The 26,063-nt window shown below is 41.9% G+C and overlaps 1 protein-coding gene across 1 annotated transcript; it reads right to left on the bottom strand.

The window, feature by feature from the left end:
- Positions 1-7,388: 7,388 nt before the first annotated feature.
- Positions 7,389-20,304, bottom strand: LOC114709784 (kynurenine--oxoglutarate transaminase 3). Its single transcript, XM_028893761.2, has 4 exons — positions 20,094-20,304; positions 16,459-16,532; positions 15,102-15,188; positions 7,389-7,639 (listed from the first exon to the last, which is right to left on the bottom strand). Exons 1-4 carry the CDS (start codon positions 20,239-20,241, stop codon positions 7,577-7,579), a joined length of 372 nt encoding a protein of 123 aa, XP_028749594.1. The 5' UTR covers positions 20,242-20,304; the 3' UTR covers positions 7,389-7,576.
- Positions 20,305-26,063: the final 5,759 nt, after the last annotated feature.

The raw sequence follows: 26,063 nt of genomic DNA, 5'->3' as shown, positions 1-26,063 counted from the left end.
AAGCGCTACACTTTCCCATTACACAGAGACTGGCAACAAATGATACAGCCAGCTCTCCCAGGAGCTGACCATTATCTCGATTTTCTCAGGGTCCCCTAGAGATGCCAGTGCCCCCCAGACAACAGAAGCAATCTAGAGAACACAATACCCACATTCCCAAAAGGTGGGGTGGGTGGTTTTTTTGTCATTCAGTGGGTTATAGATATTTGTTATTATTTAGTGGAGTAGTTCACAAGCTGTTACTGGTAATGGTCAGGAAAAAAGCTGAACAAAGATTAGATTAAGGGAACTCATTCTGTAAAGAAAAAGAGAGGATAAAGAAATGATAGAATACTGAGAGCCTCCCCAGCACCCTGCCTCTTCCTGTTCCCATGATGTCCTCATCTATCATGGTATCTTCCTCCCTGTCCTCCCACTGTCCCTGTTCCAGCTCGACCCTCCCATTTCCCTATGTTCTCATTCCCCACTCTTTGCCCTCCACTCCCCCCCACACACCCAGTCTGCTCATGTAGATCTCATCTGCTTCTCATTCACTGGGTCATCCAGGTAGTTAGCTATACTACTGGCTTATGCCACCAGCAGAAAGATACTTCTTTTAATTCTGTCTTCATGAACTAACCATTTAATTTTAGCTTGGCTCCTTGAATGCATTTAATATTCTGAGCAACTTAATAATTGCCATCTCAAGAAAAAAAAGGAATGATACAATAAAAAGAGTACATTATTGAATCTACTTTTAAACCAAAAAGCAACTATTAGTCTTAAATATTTTACATTGGTATGGATTTTTGTATATTGATACACATTTAAGATTATTTTTGTTAGAACATACTGTACATATGTTTCTACTCCTTTAAGATACTGTACCTATGCAGCTCATTTAACAATGTAATATGAATGTATAGCCATTGAATGTCATAATTACAAACTGTTTGAAGATAATTAAGAAATGTAGGTTAGCAGTTGGTCATCTATAACAATTGAATTTGTAGTCATGTTAGGTGTGTTTTCAAGGTCAGAGATATATTTTAGATAGACAAGTGTTCTTCAGACACTTCAGAGATCTACAGAATATGGCACTTAAGATGTTTCAATAACATAAGTCTTTTCCATGACAAAGAGACATGTCTGTTCCTGGCAGCACCAATCTACTTTAGAGAAGATGATGGGCATCAAAGAACCTCCATGTGGAGTTTGCTTTCAGTGAGGCAAAAGTTAGCTACTGGGCAAGAAATTGCCCTTGCCTCAACTACTGACTGTATGCTGTCCAAATTGGACAAGCAGGATACAAAAGAAAGTGACTGCTAAACTTTGCCAAGACAAGGTGGGACAGTTCTTTAAATTCCAGCTTCACAGAAGTCTGTCAGATAGTCTAGGCCTGTAGGGTCAACCCAACATTGCAGAGGAACCTTGGGTGACTGGACAGGCAGCTAGCTGTTTCTATCATTTCTATAGGTTTGGGATTTGTTTGCTTTGCACTTCTTGTTTACCTGGGTAATATTATATCCTTCTTAGGTCTCTGATGGAGTTGAAGACTAGGTAGTTATACAATTTTCCTTGTTAAAAAATTCAGAAAAGAAACTTACAAAAGAAGTTGTTAAGTGTATAAGGTTGAGAGACATAAAAGGATAGTTTTGGGTTGGCTAATACAAGAGGGAAAAAAGTGAATTAGGTACAAAACTTTGGACTCATCAAGATAGGATAGATAATGGAATATTTTATCTGAATTTGCCAAATGTGTATGTCCTGGACATTGTGAATGTAATCTTTTTAAAGATTTATTTATTATGTATACAGTGTTCTGTATGCATTTATCCCTGCCTGCCAGAAAAGGGCACCAGATCTCTTTATAGATGGTTGCTAGCCACCATGTGGTTGCTGGGAACTGAACTCAGGACCTCTGGAAGAGCAGCCAGTGCTCTTAACCTCTGAACCATCTCTCCAGCTTGTGAATGTAATTGTTACCTGATAATTTTATTCCTATTTATTTTAATTGTTCTTATTATATGCAGTTTTTCTGTGTCAGAGTTATAACCTTCCCTTTTTATTTAGACAAAAAGGGGGAAATGTGTGATATTTTGGTTGCATTGTGACTGACAATAAAGTTTGTTTTGAATCAGAGGGTGAAGCTAGCTACTAGCTGACCAAAATTAACCATAGAGTGTAGATGTAACCAATCGTCTTTTTAAATAAGAAACACAGAGCAATGTAAAAGAGAAAGCGAGAGGTCAGAGCTCAGAGATAAAATCTTACTCCTGCAGTGTCTAGTTCCCGAGAGAGAGCTACTTCCTGTTTGTCTGTGTTTAAATAGTCTTTTGTTCTGCTTCTCATTGGTTGTAAACCCAACCACATGACTGCCTCATCACTGCCTGTAAGTACCGCCCTCCAGGTCTTAAAGGCGTATGTCTCCAATACTGGCTGTATCACTGAACACACAGAAATCTACCTAGCTCTTCTAACCACCACGCTCTTGCCATGGCTCTAATAGCTCTGGCCCCAGGGCAACTTTATTTATTAACATAAAATTAAAATTACATTTCAGTACAAATAAAATATCACCATAATAGAGGATTTGGAGTACTGAGGACAGATAGACACAGGAAGTAGTAGGGTAGAGCTGAGAGGGTCTTGGCCTTTTTGCATGGAGGAATGAAAGAGATAGGTCACTGGTTGCTTCTCCACCACTTCTCTGATTATTCAGGTTCTTACCCCAATATCTGACTCCCAAGTTTTTATTGATAAATAATAATTAGATAAATGCATTAGCTTCTATACTGAATGAGACAATCATTATGAATGTTTTAAAGCTTTGTGTGTGTGTGTGTGTGTGTGTGTGTGTGTGTGTGTGTGTGCGCGCGCGCGCGCGCCACAGAGGCCAGTGAGGGCATTAGAATTCCTGGTGGGAGTTACAGGATTGTGAACTGCCTGATGTGGGTTCTGGAACTGAGCATAGGTCCTGTGGAAAAGCAACATGTGGTTTTAACTGCTGAATCGTCTCTTAAGCTTCCCAATGTGAGGTCCTGAACGCTTCAAAACAATCACATCCAAGGGTGGGGCATGATGCCAGGGTTTTACCAAGAGAACAACATTACTGAGGGAAGAAGTTTAGAAAATGGGAGTTTTCATGAGATTTTTACTTTTTCATTCACCTGTTGTTTCACACAATGTGTCATCATAAAAGTAGAATTAAAGTGAATTAGCCTAGGAATCTATGTAGAAAGGAAGCTATGTATTAGAACCTTTGGCTTTGAAGTTTCAGCTAAAATGGCATATTTATTGAGTTAATAGACAACTGAGAGTTTACAAAAATAATGCTTCCAACATTAATAATGTAATATTTCTTTCACAAATGCTGAATGTAAGTGTAAGGAAAGTAGCTTCTGTATAATATGGTGAAGTTAATATTGATTAGAAAATCCAGTCATCACTACCATTTATTTTTGATCGATCCCAAGATAGCTGTTTGTCAGCAGGGGAACTTGTGATTTAATTGGCAAGATGGAGTAATTAGCTGTATTCTCAGAGCAGCAATACAATGAATCTCTCATGTCTCTGACATGTGGTTGAGGTTTATGCTTTGTTTTGTCTACCTTGGGGTTTGTCCACTTGGGAACCCCCTTGTTTATCTGGGAATAATTTTTCATTTAAAATGTTTGCTAATTGTGTGGTTGAATAGTTGCCTTCGTTGTTAAGATGGAGGAAATTCCTGAGTTTAACAAGATATGCTGTGACTTGCCCCCCTTTCCTACATCCTCCCAAGCCTGACACTCTTCCCTGGGGTCTGATGGTACCTACTGAGGGTGGGGCTGCTCTCTCCTTGCCTTTGATCAATGGATCTTCTGTGGGTTGACCTGCAAACTGTCATTTATATCAGATAGCAACACATTCATCTACAGAAAAGAGAAAGCACTTTAATTGGCTAAACAAATAAAGGTTTATTTATCTTGTGCATGACCAAGTCTATTAATAGGTGCAGTGGCTTCCAAGGCAAGGCTCAACCTCTTTCCATCTTTCTGCACTTTGTCCTCCTTAGAATGTGGATACACACCCTCATACCGCTTCCTCCAAGAATGCAAGATGGAGGTTGTATCTCTGTGCCTTGCTACTACACTCCAGGTGAAGCAGCTAGAAGTACAGAGGACAAAAAGTCTTTTTTTCACCCCCATCTATTACCTTCTAAGACACTTCTAGAACTAATTGCACAAAAACCTGAGAAATTCAGTAATTTGGTTTTTTAGCTTAAACAGTAGAAATAGTCAAAGAAAAGGTGGACTTTTTTTTTTTTTAAAGCCAAACTGTAGTTTCATTGTATTTCCTCTGGAGTACAGGAAGTCTTCATAAGTTTCTTGTGATCTTGGAGTGTCCGTGTGTGTTTAGTTAGTGACAGAATGACACAAAGAATGACTTATGGGGATCTGTAGATGACTTATCAGCCCTGTGGCTGACCTGTCCATATCAGTCCTGGTTCTCCAGAGAAATGGAACAATTGTGTGTGTAGACACACGTAAAATGCTTATTTTAAAGCTTTGCTTTCTGCTGGTAGGTACAGAATCTTGCTGTGGTGTTTGTGTGTCGCTTTGTGTTCTATCCAAAGCTTCAAGTCGTCATGACACATGTCCATATTATAAAGGTAACCTGTTTGATTCAAAACCCACTATTTCCAGGGCTAGAGGTGTTGATGAATGGTGGAGTGTTGGACCAGGGCTTGATCCTCATCACAAAAACAACACAACCCTTACATACAAACAATAAGAGCAACAATGACCCACAAAATTCAAAAATAAAACAAAACCCACCCATTTTCATGGTAATCGCATCTAAAATCATTCTGAGAGAAACATCTTAAAGAATGTTTGCTCACACATCAGGCACCAAGGCCTACCTCGCTGGGGTGGTTTGAAAGAGAATGGCCCCCAAAAGGAGTGGCACTTATTATGTGGTGTGGCCTTTTTGGACTAGGTGTGGTCTTGTTGGAGGAAGTGTGTCACTGTGGAGGTGGGCTTACTCATGCGCAGAGAGAGACCACTTCCTGTTGCCTTTGGATCAAGATACAAGGACTCTCAGCTCCAGCACCATATCTGTCTGCACACTGCTTCGCTTTCTGCCATGACGGTAATGAACTAAACCTCTGGACTGTAAGCAAGGCACCCCATTAAAGGTTTTCCTTTATAAGAGTTGCCATGGTTAGGGTAGGGATATGTGTTTATTTGTTCACTGATGAACAACCATGAGGTCCTACTTGTGGAAGGGAAGACAGGTGGGGAAGAGAAGGAGGCGAGACCAAGGAGGAAGGAGGAAGAATTTTGCTCCTTGGAGAAAGACAACAGAAAAAGGATTCCAGGAAGAAAACTGTAAGATGGGAGAGGCGTGGATACGAGTCACTTCTGAAGAGACACAGGAACATGATGGAGCATGGGCGGCGAGGCGAGCACTGAACAAATCCAGGGCTGGCTGCAAAGAGCAGGGCCAAGGCCAGGCGATAACCTCCCCAAGTTCTCAGCAAGGCTGATGGGCAAAAGTTTCCTGTGAGGGGGCCGGAGAGATGTCTCAGAGGTTAAAACACGGGCTGCTCTTCCAGAGGTCCTGAGTTCAATTCCCAGCAACCACATGGTGGCTCACAGCCATCTGTAATGAGATTTGCTGCCCTCTTCTGGCTTGCAGGCATATATACAGACAGAACACTGTATATATGATGAATAAATAAATCTTTAAAAAAAAAAAGTTTCCTGAATTTTGTATGCCATTTAATAGCTGTCTCCAGGGGTTCTAAGCTTTACTATTTTTTTTTTTTGGTCTGGGACCCAAGCAAGGGGCCTAGCATGTGCTAGGTGAGCATTGTAACACTGAGCTACATTCCCAACGATGAGCTTTCCTTTGGAGGACCCAAGTTTTAACCAACAACTATTCCATCACTACCCCCAACTTGTGTGGCCTGGACATGACCTTTGTCACTATATGGATGAAGAAAGGACAAATGCCAGGTCAGGTATACTGCAAGCAGTTCCTATCTGTCTTTTTGTTTTTCCCTTGAGCAGGTGACTCAGCTGTGACTCAGTTGCGGTGCTGGTGGTGGGCTGTGATGTGGGAAGACAAGAGAGTGAATTTTTGTTTCTTATCCTAGAGAAATTAGCAATGGCTAATGTGGTCACAGGTAGAGAAAAATCACTGGGGGTGACAGACACAGAGAGATGTCTATCAAAGGTGAAGGATGTAAACTCACAGCTGCCAGTGCATGCCTGCTTGTGCTCAGCAGCCCTGGTGTGGGCACAGAACTTCAACCCCAGGGTGGAGTTCTCATTTTTGGCCAGCTAGGCAAGTTCAAACAACATGGCAATAAGTCAAAGTGCCCTGGCCAGAGTGACAGAACAATGAAACGTAGGGTAGGCGAGGAAATGAGCGTGCTTGTGAGGCCTAACAGCAGTCACAGTGAAGGTCCTGTGCACTCCCGCAGAGGTGATCAAACTGTCACCTGTGTAAAAAATCACCCCAGAGGGGTCAGGTCCTGAGATTATTAGCTCTCAGGGGAAGGTCCTGAATTGAATCTCTGTTTTAAAAAGGCTCTTAGCTGATGTTGATGTAAGAGGACTGTGGACCATTTTCTGAGAAACATTGGGTTTGGAATTGCAGTACATTCAAAGAAGGACTGAGAGAGGGGGAAGAGGGAGGGGGAGGGGGAGAGGGAAAAAGGGAGAGGGAGGGAAGAGAGAGAGAGGAGAGGAGAGAGAGAGAGAGAGAGAGAGAGAGAGAGAGAGAGAGAGAGAGAGAGAACAGCCATGAAAACGAGGAGCTGGATGATGGGGTGTTTGGGAAACCATGAGCTAGAGGACAGGCGGTCCAGTGAGATGAGGAACTTACATCTCAAAGGTGAAACTTCCTTGAGTGATGACAGTTCCACGGGGTGGCCAAGGGAGTGGGTGGCTCAGCTGGAGTAGAGGTGAACATCAGCAGAGGCAACAAGGTCAAGGGATGAGACACCTAGGCTGCCCTTATGGACCCTGAAGCCACCCCAAGGCATGGAAGCACTGGGAACAGAGAAGCAAAGCCAGGAGCAAAGTTCAGTGTCCTTGGCAGGGAGCAACAGGCACCCACATCGCTGCTGGGGTGCTAACACCTCGGGGAAGTGAAACTTGCCCACATCACGTGTCTGCAGCTTACCATGCTCTCTATAGACGGAGCCAGCAATCCTCACAGTCCAGCTTCCTGTGAAGAATGTGTGGCTTTTGTTCGTCTGTCTCATTTATTGAGAGAGAGTCTCATGTAGCCCAGGATGACCTCCAGCCTCCACCTCCCTGCTGGTATTGCAGACACACCTGGTCCAGTAAATGGAAATGTGATTTCTGTTTCCACTGATGAGGAAATACAACATAGAGAAACCGACTCTCACAAAATTACAGGAAAGTATTTTAATATATTCCAAATGAATAAAACCAGAATTTACTAAACAGTGTTAGGAATAGGGTGAATTTTGGAAAGACAGTGATGTTTGCCTGAAATGTTTTCTTTATAGTGCCCACAAGGTGGCAGCACTGAGTACTGAGCCCTTGCAAGAGGCTGGAACACTCACACCTATTTTATATCAAGACTGCTGGCTGTTCCATGCCTTGATGATTTCTTCAGCAGCATCCAGTGTGCTGTCTTTCTGGAAATTAATAAAAGAATTGTATCGTTACATATCAATATAAGCTCAAGTTACAGCAATATTTAAACATAGAAGATATAGCCACATGGTAGTGGTGCTGGCAGTGGCGCATGCCTTTTTTAGCACTCGGGAGACAGAGGCAGGGAATCTCTGTGAGTCTGAGGCCAGGCTGGGCTACAGAGTGAGTTCCAAGACAGCCCGGGCTATATAGAGAAACCCTGTCTTGAAAAAACAAAACTAGAAGACACAAGAAAATATCTAGTCTTAGGTGAAGAAACAATTTCAAAGTAAAAACACAGTTTAGCAAAAACTAAACTGTGATGGGTGGGAAGACGGCTCAGTGGCTAGAGATGTATACCATTCTTAGAGAAGACTCATGTGGGGTGGGCGGCTCACAAAACTGCCTAAAACTCCTACTCTAGGGGATATGATGACCTCTCTTGCCCTACATGAATACACACACACACACACACACACACACACACACACACACACACACAATATTTTCAAAGGAAACAAAAACTGAAGAACTGAAAGCAGCTATTCAATTAACTATAATTAGAGAAAGAAGTCAATGAGTTCAGATGCACTATATTGAAAAGTAGCAGGCAACTCCTCTCCACTTTCCCATCAACCCCTCCATTCTCCAAGACAACCTCTCATGGCAGTTCCTAGGTTTCGTTCTAATGGCTGCCATTAAAATCCAATCATATGCTCAGGCTTCACTTCCTTATCTGTGAATATTGTATTCTTCACTAGTTTGCCTTCAATAAGGAAAATAGTTTATTCTAATCAATGCTCTGGGGAAAATTGCTATGACTATTGAAAACTAATTCTCTTGGCTTTTGAACAAACAATGCATGTTTTTTTTTTCCTTAAATTTTATTTATTTATGTCTGCATGTATGCCTGAATGCTAGAAGAGGGCATCAGAGCCCATTACAGATGGTTGTGAGCCACTGTGTGGTTGCTGGGAATTGAACTCAGGACCTTTGAAAGAGTAGCCTGTGCTCTTAACTGCTGAGATATCTCTCCAGCCCATTTAATTTCATATCATAAACATGCATTGTTTATGATATGAAATTAAATGGGCCGGGCGGTGGTGGCGCACACTTGCACACTTTTAATCTCAGCACTTGGGAGGCAGAGGCAGGTGGATCTCAGTGAGTTCGAGTGAGTTCTAGGACAGCCAGGACTACACAGAGAAACCCTGTCTTGAAAAACAAAAAAAAAAAAAAAAAAAAAAAAAAGAAAAGAAAAAGAAAGAAATTGCATGGAAGAGCTAATAGTGAAGATCTAGTCTTGTGTTTTTCTCCTCTCCCTCTCTCCCTCCCTTCCCTGCACCCCTGCCCTCTGCTCTTTCTACCAAAATGGTTAGGCAGGAAAGCCAGCTACTGGAGCTGAGGGCCCAAGCAGCCTTGAGTAGAAGGGTGTAGTCAGGGCAGCCACTGTGCATGTCACCGGCGCTGATGCCTGCCAGGAGGTGTGAGAGCCTGAAAGTGAGATCAGAGACTGCCTAGTGTGGGACACAGAGACTGTGAGGAAGGTACGTACCTCTGAGGGAGAATGGCAGAGCAGAATCTGGGCTCAAAATGTCAAAATGTATCGATAGGGTCATCCACTGAGAGGTGTGTGTGTGTGTGTGTGTGTGTGTGTGTGTGTGTGTGTGTGTGTGTGTAACTGGCCAGAGGTCAATCACATACAGAGGTATTAAGTAATTAAATGATGAGAACTAGGTTTCACTCTTGAAGAAGGGAGTTACAAACACAGAAATGGAAAAAAAATTACAATTAACCCTATGATAACTTTCAATAAATTTGGATACAAATAAATACAGATGCAATCAATTCTGTCTACCCAAGGGTTCTGCTTCTCAACCAACTGATGACTGAAAATATGTGAGAGGAGAAATTACACTTGCACTGAGCATGCACATATTTCTTTTTCTTGTTAGGATTCACAAACAATACACTATAACATCTATTTGCATGGTGTTACATTGTAGTAGATTATAAATAACCTAGAGATGATTTAAGGTATACGGAGGATGTGCATATGTTATAGACAAATAGTATGCCATTTATTTAAGTCACTTGAATATCCTGGAGTTTGGAAATACAGATTTGTGAGAGCATGCAACTAATCACCCCCTGTTACAGAGGTATGACTGACATATATAAATGTGCATGTGTACAAATTTATTTATATATTCTCTACCTCTGCCTGCTTGCCTACTGGAAGGGCCTAGGAACAGCAACACACAACAGCAGTGAACACTCAATATCTAGGTCTTGATTTAAAGGAAAAACTCTTGCTCTAGGGCTGAAGAGCCAGTCCAGTAATTAAGAGCTCTTCTTGCTCTCAATGAGGACCTGGGTTGGGTTCTCAGAACTTACATGGTGGCTCATACCATTTGAAACTCCACTTCCAGGGCAATCTGACACCCTCTTCTGGCCTCTGTGAGCACCAGGCACACATGTGGTATACAGACATACATGCAGGCAAAACACCTATACACATACACAAAACAAAACTAAAAAGAACCAAAACATCACCTCCCAACACACACACATAAAGCGTTACTCTAAAAGGAGTCAGACATATTGGAAATGGCTGGTTCCAGACTAGAGTAAATAATGATAAAACAACGACAGAAAGTTAAGAGGATGTCCCAACACAATGGTGATACATCAAAAGAAAGAGAGGTCAGTTTATAGGGACCCATAGTGGCCCCATTCTGGAGAAATTTAAATATAAAATAGCAACAGTGATAAATTATAAGTCATCAAATAAGGCAGAAATCTATGAGTTTTTACTGCTACCTATGAGTAAGTAAAATGATTAGGTTACTTGATGAGAAATGGAATATTACTATAATTTCAAAGCAATTCCTTCGAAACAGTTACGATTTGTAATAGAAAACTCTAACTTTACTGGAAATACATGCAAAAACCACCTTAATCAAGTGCTTGAAATTATCAGTAGCAGGCAAACTATAGTCATGTATAATCATCACTTTTGTGTTCCTATCAAAGTGAAGAACCTGAGTTGAACCACGGCAGAGCATCAAGTCAATGTGGAGTGGGTTTCCTTAAAGTAAATTGGCTAGTGAGTTTTACCGTGTTAAGGCAGTGAATGTCAAGAGTAAGGACCCATCCTGGGGGACGACTCATCCCTAACAGGGTTGAGGGCCAGCCGGCCCAAACCAGTAAAAAGATACTTTCTGAGAGCCAACCTGGGTCTGTCTAAGGGCCTTAGCAACAGCAACTGAGACATGATTTGAAGACAACCCAGACCAATGAGAGGCAGCCATGTCACACCAGCAGATGCATATTCATCAGACCTCTCCCAGGGTGGGGTGGAGGGTATATAAGGCTTGCTTCTTCCTGAATAAACTGAGCTTGTTGTTTCAACATTCTCCCAGAGTCTGTGTCATTGACTCTGTGTCTATTTGGCCCCTTCCCCCAAAGGGAACAACAGCACAGGACCCTGCTACACCATCATATGACAACTAAATGCAACACACAGTTCTGGCCTTGATAGACAGACTGGGCAACATGATTCTGGACTGGATACCTCTGCTTTCTTGTTCTAATAATTTAACGGGGACAATTGGTGAGACTTGGAATGGAGCTGAGGGGTAGAACAAATTATTTGTCAATGTTAACTTCATGGTGCTGAGGGCAGTGTGTTGTGGGTTTGGAGAATGCCCTTGTTAGTGGGGAACACATGATGAAACATTTGGGGATGGTGGATTATCATTAGCAGTTAAGTAGATGTTTCACTCTGAGATGGTATTTCAGAAACTATAAAAACATGCTGAGTACATTTCAGATATATAATCTTTTGTGTGTACACATATGGGAATGATGTATGTGCATGCATGCAATGTCTGTGTGTGAATTTGTGTGCAGTGTGTGGAAGAGCACAACCTTGGGTATTGGTTTTCACCTTCCACTTTGATGAGGTCTCATGATTATGCCAGGATTGCCATCTCTGGCCCTGCTATTCTGTAGGATTACAGGCGTGTGGGACTGGACCAGCTCTGCCTGTGTCTTGGGATATCAACTCAGGTCCTCACACTTCCCCAGGTACATTTAGCACTGAGCCATCTCCCAAACCCTGCAAAGTTGTTTCTTCAGTCAGCCATCCTCCCTCACCCTTCCTCAGCCCCTCTATTTTCTTCCCCAGAGGCAGCCCTGGGATTTTATTCTAGATCCTTCAAGAGACATTTCAAGCATTTAGTGAACAGAAGCATTTCTGAAAACAAAACTACAATTATTGGAGTTCTATTTGTTCTTTTATTTTTTTCAGAGACTACATATTTCATTTTTCTTCTACTTCCACAGATTTCTTTCTAATATTGTAAAATTCTGTGTGTTTTTAAATTCTATGCTCTTTTACTTCCCTCAATCCTGATGTGGTGCTTAGAGAAGTACTTGGTGTCCCGCAGAGTTCTCAGTGTCACCGTAATTTCCAGTACCTTCATATTCCCCCATAATTTCTTACTTGCTCTCCAATAGATCCCGTTTCATCTTCCTGCATTATCACACCACCACTTTGCCAGACTTTAAAATGTCTACCTCAACCTACTGTCTTAAGTGTTTGGAACCTCAAATGTCACAGTTTTTAACTGTTCCCTGGCACTGTTCATTTTCCCAGTAAATACTCTGAAGGCTGTTTTCTTCATGTGCCTTTCCTTTTCCTTATGATGTTCTTTGAAAATCTGCACCTCACCCTTTTGTAATTATGAAGGATTTCTGACTGAACGCCGACTGTAAGCTCTCTCTGCCAGTGCACGCACCACTCTATTGATCTGAAGGGAGAATGTGCTCTGTGACCTGAAGATGGATTTGTAGATTTTTAATTTGTATTTATTTTTATTTCATGTGCATTGGCATTTTGCCTGCATGTGTGTGTCTACATGAGAGTGTCAGAACCTCTGGAAATAGAGTTATAGACAGTTGTGAGTGGAAATATGGGTGCTAGGAATTGAACCTGGGTCCTCTAGAAGAACTGTCAGTGCTCTTAAGGGCTGAGACATCTCTCCAGATCCATGGATTTGCAGATGTTTAACAAGGAGGAACGGGGCAGTGCTAGCAGACAAGAGAAATTCTCTCTAGTTCATCAACAAGTTTAATACACTCATGTAGACATGGAGAGGTCAGCCAACTGGGAATTAGTTACATGGACTAACTGAAGACCTTTCCTCCTTATTGCCTCAACCCAGCTTTTGGCAACACTGAAAGATAAATGAGGAAATCCACAGCCCAACCAGAATTTCCTTTCCACCTAGCCTTACAGTGTTTACATAACATGACTGCAGACTTGTGCCCTATTTCTCCTACTGTCAGAACATCTGAAATTCCTACTGTTCTTGGTACCTGCTCTCCACTGGCTTCATCTATTATTTGAGACACAGATCCTTTCTAGGCATCCTGTTCTTGTACCATTAATTTTATGACACTTGGCAGCTCTTCCCTATACGCTGGGTAATTTGTGAAATCATTTTATAACTCTCCTGAGTTATTTCCAAGAAGAGAAAAGGGTAGGGCTGTGTTTACTGGATTAAACCTGAAGTTTGATTTTGTTGTTTTTATTTTTCAAGACAGGGCTCCTCTGTGTAGTCCTGGAACTCACTATGTAGATCAGGCTAGCCTTGAACTCAGAGATTTGCCTGCTCCTCTGCCACACCCCCACACCCCCCAATGCTGGGATTAAAGGTGTAGTTTACCACTCCCAGCTTTAACTGAAGTCCTAAGGTGACTTTTTCCTTCTGTTGATTATGTTTGTATTTTCAAAGAATGTGTTTATAAAGATGGCCTCTGGCTTGTGGTGGCTCTGTTGACTATCTTTTGATTTTATGATGACAGATATTCAGTAGCAACCATGCTTTGAATTTTGATGGTTTTTTTTTGGGGGGGTAGCCTAATGATTTATTATAAGATACTGTCTCCTAATGCTGGGCAGTATGTAGCATGGAGCCTCATGATCTGAAAGGTAAATGGCTGCTACCCCAGCAGGCACTGCATTGCCAAGATACAATGTTCAGTGGTATGGTTGTGGCAAATGCATTTTCAACATACAGGATTTTTAACAAGACTTATCTGGATATGTCTCCATTGTAAGTGCAGAAACACTAGGACTTACATTTTTTTTAGGCCAGCAATTATGATTTATTGCTTTATTATTATGCTTTATTAACCTTACTTTTTCTATTATATTTTAGTCAACTGAATACTCACATTATTCTGTTGTAAATACTTACATTCTACTCATGGTAAGCCTTCCATATTTTGTTGATAGGTTATAGTATTTACCACTGTGTGGTGGCAGCAGAAGCCTTTAATCCCAGCACTCTGGAGGCAGGTGCGAGTGGATCTCTGTGAGTTCAAGGCCAGCCTGGTCTACACAGCAAGTTCCAGGATAGCCAAGGCTACACAGAGAAACCCTGTCTCCAATAACAAAAACCAAAACAAAACCAAAACAAAAAAGTTTGTTATGTTACATAGACTATGGATGAACGAGTTAGTATAGAGATTGCCTCAATTTTAGAGTGTTTTGAGTAGCCATAACATGCACATAGTATGCATGTATGTATGTATGCATGTGTATATGGTATGTGCTTGTTTTGCATGTTTATGGATGCACGTGTGTGCATACCTGTGGAGGCCTGAAACTGACATTGATCTCTTCCTCGATTGCTCTTCATGTTTATATATTGAAGGAAGGTCTCTCACTGAATCCAGAGCTCACCAACTATGGCCTAGTGTAGCCGTCAGCCTGGCCTGCAGTTGCAGCCCCTGCCTTTGGAGTGATGGGGTTACAGGCCCCCGCCTTGCTTATCTTGCTTTTATGTGGGTTCTGGGAGTCTGAACCCTGGTCCTCATGCTTGCTTGGCATATGCTTTCTCCGATGAGCCACTCCACAGCCCAGCAGAGACGTCTTGAAAACAGCAGATCTGGGATGGTCGAATGGTGATGAATGCACTCAGCTAGCCACAGGGACAGCTTTCGTTTTCATTCTTAAAAATCCATTTTTCTTTCTTTTTTTTTAAGCTGTGTGTATGTGAATGTGTCTGTGTGAGCACATGCCACACAGGTAAGGATACCAATGTGTGGATATCCATCCACATAGTCCAGAAGAGGGTGTAGGATTATAACGGTTCCCCTCAAAAAAGGCTGACTCAAGGATGGCTGGCTCCCAACACTTGGAAGACTGCGGCAAGAGGATCAGTCTGAGGGCAGCCTGGGCTACAGAGTGAGACCCTGCCTCAAGAAACCACAAACAAACTTTAAACTAGAAACAACAGCAAGCAGAAGCTGAATACTGATTTACAGTTAGCTTCATGGCACCACGTCAAATTTAAAAAAGTGTCACTTTGCATATCATTTTTAGAAACAGGAAAAAGGTGCTTTATAAATTAGAATAAAAGATACATTGGTGAGAATACAGAAACTTACTTTAATGAAGCAAAACCGCACCAGCTTCTCAAACTGTGGTTTAGACTCCGAGTCACAGAACGCTGAAACAGGGATGGCTGACAGTTTCTGAAAAACAAGGACGAGGATGCAATAGGAAGGCTGCACACTTTCCAAATGTTAGTGAGGAGACCACAGACAGTAGAAATAGGTACTGTTGATACTCATAATTTTTAAGAAGCAAAATATTTTTAAATTCCTTCCAGAGTGTTGAGGAGTTAGCTCAGTGGTAGAGTGCTTGCTTAGCAAGCGCAAGGCCCTGGGTTCGGTCCTCAGCTCTGATTAAAAAAAAAAAAAAAGAAAAGAAAGAAAAGAAATAAATTAAATGGGAACTAGTTGGGAAGAAAAAAAAGAGGCCAACAGGAGTGGGAGTGGAAAGGAGTGAATATAAACAAACACATTCTAGGGGCTAGAGAGATGGCTCAGCTATTAAGAGCACTGTCTGCTCTTCCAGAGGTTCTGAGTTCAGTTCCCAGCAACCACATGGTGGCTCACAACCATTCATAATTCGATCCGGCGCCCTCTTCTGGCCTGTAAGCACACATGCAGACAGAATACTGTATACATAATAAATAAATAAATAAATAAATAAATAAATAAATAAATAAATATTAAAAAAAAATCTCTCCAGAAGTCCTAAGTGAACTGAAGCGTGATCCTAATTAGTCTTATCAATAAAAACCAGGAGTCAAATATCAGGCTAATAACCTGAAAGATTAGAGAAGCAAAGGACAGCCATTAGTGACTTCTTACCTCTCCGGATCCTCAGACCAAATTGGGGGGGGGGGAGCTGAGATCCTGTCTCCACTCCATATTCCTGTCTCCACCTCCCTAGTGCTGGGATCAAAGGCATGCACCTGATTGCCTGGCTGTTTCTCTTTTAGACTGGTTCAATCTTGTGTAGCCCAGGGTGGCCTTGAACTCCTGATCTTCCTGCTTCCTCCTCCCAAGTGCTGGGATTAAAGGTGTGTGCCACCACTGCCTGGCCTCTATGGTTAACTAGTGACTAGCTCTGCCCTCTGATCTCCAGGCAAGCTTTATTTGTCAGAACACAAACAAAATACCATACAACAGTGGACTGTTTGGATGAAAGCTAGAATCACTGGGGAAGCAGAGGCAGGCAGATCTCTAAGAGTTTAAGGCTAGCTTGGTCTACACAGCAAGTTCTAGGCATGCCACGGCTACATAGTTGGACTCTATCTCAAACAAGTAAGCTAAACTAAAATTTTAAAATAAAGGGGAAGAAACAAAGCTAGAATTAAATGTCATACGAAGCACATCCATAAGTTACTTAATAAGCTGACTATAAAACATCACTGCAAAGGTCAGTAAACATTACCTTCTTTTTCGTCATCCACTTCACAAACTTATAGTCATAAGGCTCATCGCTCTTCATGTCAGAGAGGTCAGCACCTGCAGCCACAGGGAAAGGTGGGTGGAGGAAGGATTGTATCTGACACAACAAGGACTCCACTTAAGACTGTCGAGATCCAAATTTTCTCCTGACTCACACCGGTTTAACCTAGAACCTTCTAGAGGTTACTGATACACTGTGCTGGAGTCTTACACTTCACGAGGAGACTGACTGACACACTGAGGCAGCACTCACATACAGGAGATCATGCCTGTCCCTGCAGCTGCCAGCACAGGAAGAGAAGGTGTGGGAAGCCATGGGGAGTGCTGCTTCTCCATCAGAAAGAAGACGCCATGATGCTAGTCTTTGTCATCTATCAGTGAGGATGTGACAGCACCAATATCATACAGCTCTCTTGGAATGTAATTATTAGCAGAGTTCTGAATACAAGACCTGCCATACCATATATTTTCAGTAACTATTAAACAGTCAGCCATTGTTCTTCATTGTAAGGTGTAATGGTAAGTACGGTTTTTCTTTTTTCTTTCTCTTTATAATTTTTGAGATAGCATTTTGCATTGTAGTCCAGGCTGGACTAGAACTATGTACCCCCAGGTTGGCCTTGAACACACAGCAATTTTCCTGTCTTACCTTCTTGAGTGCTGGGATTGTTGATGTGTACCACCATGCCTGGTTACTTTTATTTTCCTTTTAAATTATTTATTTTGATTTTTAATTGTGTATATGCATATGGGAGTGTACATGGGTTTGTTCATGTGTGTGTGGTACCCAAGAAGGCAAGAAGAGGGTGTGTGATCCCTGGAGCTGGAGTTAGGCTGTTGTGAGCTGCCTAACTTGGGTGCCAGGAACTGAACTCTGGTCCTCTGTAAGAGCAATATGTGCTCTTATCCACTGGGCCATCTCTCCTTTCCAAGCTCCCTGGCTACCTTTATTCCTGTGCTACCATCAGATGAAATTTTAATTTTTATCTTTAGAAAAAGGGGCGAGCTAAATTCTAGTGTAGGAAACAATTCACACACAGTAAAGTAAAACTTTGTTCACGTGAGGAGAGGTTGAGATGTTAATATCTCCCCCAGAGGTAGCATCATAAAGAAGGGTATCCTGTCATACAGAAAAGCTTTTCCATCCACATCCTTCTGACTCCTACCTAACCACACTGTATCCAGAACTGAGACACAAGCTAGTACTGGGCTCAGAATGGACTGACAACATGGAAAGGATGCTTAGTGCAAAACTGGGATAAATCCCTCCTCAGAATCTACTGTCGGGGAAAACTGGATCCAGCGGAGAACCTTGAGTGTCATTTCCTGGGGGTCTTCCACCTATTTTCTCAATAAATAAATTTGGGTGGAAAATCTTGTATATTTGAAATTGAAAGAATATCTGGTGGGAAGAAATTGGATTGGGTCAGACGAGAGCCACAAGGGCATCTCAGTCTAAACAAGTTTCCTGGGGGAGGGAAGGGTCTTCGTGAAGATTAGAGTGTGTTCTGGGAAAGGCACGCTGTAAAAACCATGAAGGCCTCCCCTGCAGCCCACGGTGGGACAGGCCTCCCCTCTACCCCAAGGTGGAGACAGAGCTTTCAACCACTTCCTGGAAAGGGACCTCGAGCCTCAGCTACAAGTGTAGCATCCAGTTCTCTGAAACCTGTGATATGAAAAAATTACTAATGTCTAATGCTTGTGTACTACAAAATGATTCTTACATGAATATAGAGCTAAGGGAGTCCCTCCTACTTCAGGAGTTTCCCCCACTGTCTCTTAATGAATCTATGTGCATGCTGCCGTACTTAAAAAAAACCTAACATACGATCATTTGTCACATAAAATTGAATTTTATTCCCTCTAGGTTTCTAAAATTTAGCATAAATGAGAAACTTCAGTTTTTCAAGTTCAGTGGCATATAATGTTACTACAGTCTAAAATACTGAAAACTATATTAGAGTGATCATAATTAACCAATAAAGGATACTCAAAGGTTTATTATTAATAATTTTTTAAATATTAAAGAAATATAAATTTTATGTAAAAACTGTCGGAACATGGCCAAAGGTGAACATGCATGGTGAACAATGCCTTGGGAACTCTGAGAGAGGCCTTTACCTCAGGTGCATTTTGTTCCCTGGATTGTTCTTGGACGTGACTTCATGCCTCCTGTGACAAACGTTTACATTCAATTTTTTTTTTTTTTTGGTTTTTCGAGACAGGGTTTCTCTGTGTAGCTTTGCGCCTTTTCCTGGAACTCACTTGGTAGCCCAGGCTGGCCTCGAACTCACAGAGATCCGCCTGCCCCTGCCTCCGAGTGCTGGGATTAAAGGTGTGCGCCACCACCGCCTGGCTTACATTCAATTTACAAGACACGTTTATTCTTGATGGACGTTGGAACACAGCTATAGAATCCAGTCTATGAAAGGATATGCTGAGTGCTGTCCTCAGTGTACCCTGAATCTGGATATGGCCTTCTACCTTACTTTTGTGCTTTCCCAGATAGAATCTATAGTATGTGTCAGGCAATTGTGTTTATATTGGTCTGTCCTGAGAAAGTTCTGGGAAAGGGCTGCTGTTAATATTTAGTTTGTGGTTACTGGCGTTATTTACATGGTTTTCTGATCATGTTTTTCTCAACTCAAACAACTTTCCTTGTATCATTGCTTTCTTTGCTACATTCATGTATAAAGTACACTGAAACTGAGGTAAGGTTGTCTACATCATTAGACTATAGTCCGACCATTTTTTAAGGCCCCCAAATCCCAGGTCTTTGTAGATGGATCTGCATAGGTTGGCGAAGGTCAACAAGATTCATGTAAAAACATCATTATACTTCTAGCTCGAAGATTTGTTGATGGCAAGTCAGGATTATTATATCATCAACTTCAGATAAAGGCAAGTCTGATGACCTGAATTCAAGCTCCAGAACCCACATGGTGGAAGGAAAGAAATGATTCCCAAACGCTGATCCTCTGACCTCCACACATGAGCCTTGGCTTGTGCCCCACCTCCTAATGTAAAATGAATAAATAATCCTATGCTTTTTGGAAACAGAACTATAAAGATTCCAGGTGCACAATTCTGGGAAGTTACTTAGGCTTCCCAAGCCTTCCTGCCTGCAAAGATGGCGCTAGCAATGCTTTCTAGAAGAGGCGTTGGAGTGGGTGGCTACAGCAGACTCTCCACGATGGTTAGTCACTCCCCTTGTCTCCAGCATTCATTTCAGCATAAAATAGCAGGTATTTCCTTACGGCTCCACAACTTCTGGAAATTTCAGTTTTCCTAACAAATAGCATTTAGAAAAGATAAACAAACAAAGAAAACTTCCAAGTGAACTATTTCACATTCAGAATTTCCAGTTACACACTGGAACACAGTAAGAGCGGTTAGTTCTGTAACAGAACACCCAGAAAAACAGCAAACTGATAACCACGTATCAGGAGAGAAAATTCAGGTGAAAGTTCTGAAATGAAAGCAAATGGTTGAAATTGTTGAAACAATCTCTTCTAGAGATAAGATGACATTCTGGTTTTCATACTTTCCCCTCACACTCCCTGCTATCATTTCAAACCTAAGTGTCTGTAGATGGGAAATAGCAAAGGGGTCACACACCTAAGGAAGACACATCGGCAATGATGAAGTAACCCCCATCAGGAATGATGGGTTTCAGGCCGACGCTGGTAAGTAAACGCACCATCCGATCTCTTTTTACTTCTAATTCCTTGGGCAGAGAATTAAAGTAACACTCTGGGTCATCCATGCGCTTGATATCAATCCAAAAAGCCTGGGCCAAGGCTGCCTGCAAGTTAAGATAAAAAATAAATAAGTAAAAAAGAAGCATGGTAATGTCAGTTATGGCTCATTTTACTAGTAGAATAAATAAAAGTCATCCTATTTGTGGACAAGGAGGTCACTCAGGAAATTACAGCCAGATTCCTGTGAACTATCCGCTCCGTAAGTTAATGGAGGAAGGCGTTTTATCTAAATGTTTAAATCTAATATGATAAACAGGAAGACATGAAAATCCCAACTGAAAAAGAGGTGTTACACAAGAGAGTGTGCTTGGTAACAAAAAGATATGTATCATTTTCCACTGAGGTGAGCTGTGGTCCAGTTTGTTAATCTCAATCTAAAGAATGCCAGACAGGTGAAGAGGGAGTCAAGTGTTCCCTGTTCCCTAGGATGGCACAGGAAGAAATTAAAGTCGGCCTGCTGTGTAGACAAGCAAACACAAGTTCTCATTCCTCAGAGGAAATGCCAAAATCCTTCTGATTCCAGGAAAGTAGTGTGACTTAAACAGGGACTAGAAACAAGCATTTAGAACATGTGGGCAACTCCTCCGGCAGTCGTGACCCAAGAGAAAAGAGAAGCGGACCAAGGAAAGCAATACTGTAAAGAGCAAAGGACTTCGTGTTCGTGTCCCCTCTCCATATGGTGAGTCTTTGGTCTCCAAGGTACAGGCTTAGAGGTGTGGCTTTGGGATGATTAGGACAGAAGATTAGAGGCCCAGAATGCAGGAGCACCACTTCTACCATGGGAGAACACACTGAAAAGTGACACCTATGAGGTAGTAGGTCCTTATCAGATGTGGCATCTGCCAGTGATCTTCAGATCCATGAGAATAACTTCTTTTTCTTTATAAAGCTGCACAGTCTCTAGTACTGTGTTACAGCAACCTTCACAGACTAAGTCAGTAAGGTTCAGGTGACTGGGAAATATGTCAGGTCAGGAGGATAAAAAATAAGTCACAGTCAAAGTAGGTATATAGCACAAAGATCTGCCAAGCAGAAGGCTAGAAGCGTGGCAGGCAACGTGAGTCATTTGGTAAGAGCTGGGACAAAACAGTTCACAACATAGGCACAGCCTGCTGTCATAGAAGCTCCATATTGAAGGGTGGGTGCAGGGTGAAGTGGAAAGGGCAGGGGAAAAAAATCTGTTCTGTATGATAGAACTGTAGCTTTAAAAGACAGAGATAACGGGTGGGGAGGGTGGCAAGAGCATAGAAAAGTCTGGGCAGGAGAATTTAGCAGTAAGACAAAGTCAACAATTCTTCCACACTAGGAAATCAGCATCCAGTTTCCAAACACAGCTGTCTGGGGAATTTTCCCAAAATACAGAATAAGATGCTTCAGGAAATATTCTAGAATCTCAGCTGTGCCTTTCCGAGCAATTTGTTCATTCACTCTAGAAATCATTGCCTGGAAATCCAGAGCACAGAGACACAAACATCTGTGCTAAGTGTACCTGGATTCCTCTTTTCTTCAAGCCTGGTTGTTAAGTGTTGCCCTGTGGCAAGCACCACTGACTTAATCTTCCAGCTATCCAGGGTCCCATCATTCCACATCACCTCTGCCATCCTCACCTTGGTTCAATCCACTGATATTTCTCTCGTGGAACTCTTCCTTACCTTCTCCTCAATGAAGCACCAGACTCCTTTTGAAACATGCGATCACGTTTCATGCTCCTTGTGTCTCTCAGTCCTAACAGTGAGGTACATGTCGCAGCCCGATGTGACTCCCAGCTACTGCTCGGATTGAGGGTCTCCTACTCATCAACCCTGGTCACCTCACACCAGCAGCCATGTTTTGGTATGATATGGCAGCCATGCTGTCTACCACTGGGTCTTAGTCCTTCCTATTCTCTCAGGCCACAGGGCTCTTCTCTAGGTTAACCAGCACTCAGGCGCTGTCTTCTCCATGAGACTTACCTCCCAATATGACATCATTACTCTCCAACCTGGATCATTACATCTTCCTTCTTCCCACCTTCTCTTGTGTCTATCAAAATCTGACATAATATATTTTGAAAGCATCTCTATGATTTATGTTCCTCTACGGGTGTTAAGCCCTCTGAGTGAAGCGGTTTTTTGTCTGTAAAATCTCTAATCGTCAGTAAATCTTAGTTGAATAAGAATAAGTGAATGCTTTATTTTAAGGTGATAAAATGAACTTAAAATATAATAAAGTGAAGCTTCAGAATGAATCTTTATCATAAGGTTATTTTAGAAAATCACTAAAAGTAATGGAAATTTTCCTATTGGGCAGACACCTTTGATGAGAAACAATCAATCAAGTTCAATGGAGCCAATACTTTTACTCTCTTGTGCTTTAACTGCCTTCTAGAAGTAGAACATTTTTAGTATTTGGGGTGTTCAGAGGAGAATGAAAATAGATCTGTTTGTAGAAATGTATATAAAAAATAGCAGTCTAACAAAGACATACATCAAGGGCCAGGATGGTGGTACTTGCCTGCCATCCCACAGCTTGGAAGGTTAAGGAATGGCATTGTGCTGGAGAAAAAGACTGACCTGGTAGAAAAGAGTCTACTGTCTATGGCGCTCTACATACGGGTAGCATTTTACTAGCTTCTTGTATTCTTTACACAATTTTTTGTTATATATAATTAAATTATAAATACAGCGCCATGTATCTTGCTCTTTTTTTGTTTGTTTTTTTAACTTCACAAATGTGTTTCTGGAAATCATCCTTTATCAGTTACACTGTTTTCTCTGCTGCTCCCATCTCCCATGGGGGACTGCTATATTGTCCAGTCAGGCTTTGAAGTCTCTGTGTGGCCCAGACTAGCCTTGAACTCATGACTCTCGTGATTGAAGCCTCAAGTGCTAACATGATAGGCATGTGGCCAACCCGTGACCTTTTCTTTTAAATAGCTACTGCAGTATGAAGATGAATATCAAAGTTGTCTGTCTGTCTCTCTCTCTCTTTTTTTTTTTTTTGGTTTGTTTGAGACAGTGTTCTCTGGCAGTTTTGGTGCTGTCGGATCTCCTCTGTGACCAGCTGGCTCGATCTCACACTCACAGGAAATCCCCGCTGTTGTTCGGAGTACTGGGAACTGGGGAAAGGTATTAAGCTCTAAATGGAAATAGAAATTCAGCATTTCCACAGTTAACATGCCATCAATGTAAGTTCTCTCAATGTTTCACGTTCATCAGTGAATTAAGGGCAAATGTAGAGAAAAGGAGATTGTTGTGGGAATTTGTTTCATTCAGTCAATGACTTTGGGTACAAGCCCTAGGACGTGGCTTTGTCTGCACATATGACCCTTAAGAGCTGAGGGAGAGTCGTCATGCGCTCTCTTGGAGGCGAGTGAGGACCAGATCAGGCAACATGAAGCAGCTTGCGGTGGTCCCCATCTGCCCTGGACAGAACAGCAGGACTGACAACGGAATCAGGGGCAGTGTCTCAGCTCTGTCCTATGTCATGAGTGTACTTTATTCTCACTGTTAATAAACCTGACTTTACCAAGAATTCTCTCCCACATTAGGAGTCAACCTTACATCATTAGTTTCTGACTTCATAGTTAAGTCCCTCTGTTAAGCTTCAGCTGGGAAATACTGCTGTGACTTTGCATACAACTAGTTACCAGATCTACTAATAGCCCAGACTGTCAGATTATAATGTCAATCACATCTAAATAACAAGCCAATGTCCTCATCCAGATGGAAAGTGTGGGAGATGCTCACATCTCTGTAAGCAACCTCCACTAAAACTATTGATTAATTTTGCCCTATTTTATTTGTTCTGTTTAAAATCGCAGATGGCATTCTTTTCACCTTTATTTAGAGAGAAAAATCTTTGAAACCCAAGTATGACTCCCATTTCAAAATTCAAGTCTCCTGATCTTTGACAGAGGATGGATTCTAATGTATTGGGTTTTCCAAACAAATAACAGTGTCCATCAACCAGCATTGGAGTTTCTTTCTCTCTCTCTCTCTCTCTCTCTCTCTCTCTATATATATATTATATATATATATAAAATTTCTTATTTCAAAGTACTGCTGAAGGTCATTAAGGCAAAGACCATATGTTACCGGAGGATGGAAATCAACTGCGCGTGTTAGGAGTGACACAAAGTACCTCAGCATAGCACATGCATGTGTGGGTGTGTGTGAACAACATTTCTACCACTGGAATCCTATAAATTCATCGAGAGTTATCCAGCAAACATAGCAATTTAGCAATTATTCTGGTTAGTATTATTTCTAATGAAATCACTAAAAGGTTTTTTCTTTCCAAGATACTAAACTCAAAAGTGATGTTTTAAGAAAATAGCCAGGAGGATAAGGAATTAGCTGAGGACTAAGATCATGCCATTAACCCATGACTTCCCTCTGTGCAAGGGCCAGATGTCATTCCCACTCGCTCGGCTATGATGAATGCGTGTTCTTACTCAATAATAAAACGGGAGGCAATGACTTGCGCTGGCCAGTTTTTTATCAACTGGACAGAAGCTAGGGGAGGGGAGGAACTTCAGTTGAGAAACTGCCTTTGTAAGATCTGCCTGAGGGGCTTTTTCTGATGGATTGATGTGTGGGACTGCTCTACTGTGGTTGGTACTAGCCCTCAGTGGTGGACCTGTTGTAATAAATAAACAAGTCCATTGAGCCAAGAGGAGCAAGCCAGTAAGCAGCACTCCTCTGTGGTCTGTGCATCAGTTCTGGCCTCCAGGTTCCCGCCTCCCAGTTCCTGTTCTGTTTGAGTTCCCCACTCTGACTTCCCTCAGGAATGAACTCTGACATGGAACTGCAAGGGAAGAAAACCATCTCCTGCAACTTGGTTTCGGTGTGGTGTTTTACCATAGCAAATAGAAACCCCTAACTAGGATTGCTTTTAGCCGTCCTAACACTTGGAAATAATACAGAAGAAACTACAACTTCCACATTTCTTGGCATTTTTTGTTTGTTTGTTTGTTTTTTCCTCATTTCAAGATGTTAGAGCAGTGCATGTTTAACTCCTCTGAGTGTTTCCATGTTTCAAAGTAGGGGTGCCAATTAAAACTCAGTTTACTCTGAGAATCCAATGGTATATCTGTGTGCAGAGTGCTCCATAAAATACCAAGCAATAAATAAACTCATGAAGGGGGCCAGGCCATGAGAGAAAGGGAAATCAATAAAACCCATCACTGCTATTAGGAAGATTACTGGATGCATGCTGTGCTTTGTTCTGCACAGAGAAGGGCGGTGAGGGAAGTGGAGAGATGGGCAAGAAGGGCAAGTGTTATCTTGAAACCCACGTGTGCCTCGAAACCAATGCTAAGAGTTCTGTTAAAGGTGAGTTAAATAAGTGATTGCAATACTATTCTGAATAGTATTACCAGTTGCTCCCAAACTCCCTTCCCGCTAAGTACACTCAATGAAAATGTTGCTACTTGATGAAGCAAAATGTAACCTGGTGTGAGTTCACTGTTCACTCCCTCACTCACTCATTCAGCCAATGATCATTGGTCTCTATGCCCAGTTCTCACTGAGCATAGAATGCAGAGTGGAGATGTACACCTCTCAAGCATGGAACATCTACAGCCTGGGTCAAGAGATAGAGGCCAGAGCGTCAGAAGTTCAAGGTCATCCTCAGCTACATAGTGAATTTAAGGCCAGCCTGGACTACTAGAGACCCTGTCTCAAAGTAAAAATGTTCAAGATTATGAAAATGAAAACAAATATTGAAGCTGGATAGGAAATTATGAAGAAACTAAAGGTGTGGGGATGTCAACAGTTAGCTACATGCACAGGGTCTCCACTTTGGGACAGAGACCTGGAGCATCATGTGGCAGGGTAGCAGGTAG

The sequence above is a fragment of the Peromyscus leucopus genome, chromosome 6 (genome assembly GCF_004664715.2).
Source record: "Peromyscus leucopus breed LL Stock chromosome 6, UCI_PerLeu_2.1, whole genome shotgun sequence".
Taxonomy (NCBI): domain Eukaryota; kingdom Metazoa; phylum Chordata; class Mammalia; order Rodentia; family Cricetidae; genus Peromyscus; species Peromyscus leucopus.
This window is presented reverse-complemented; position numbering and strand designations above follow the sequence as displayed.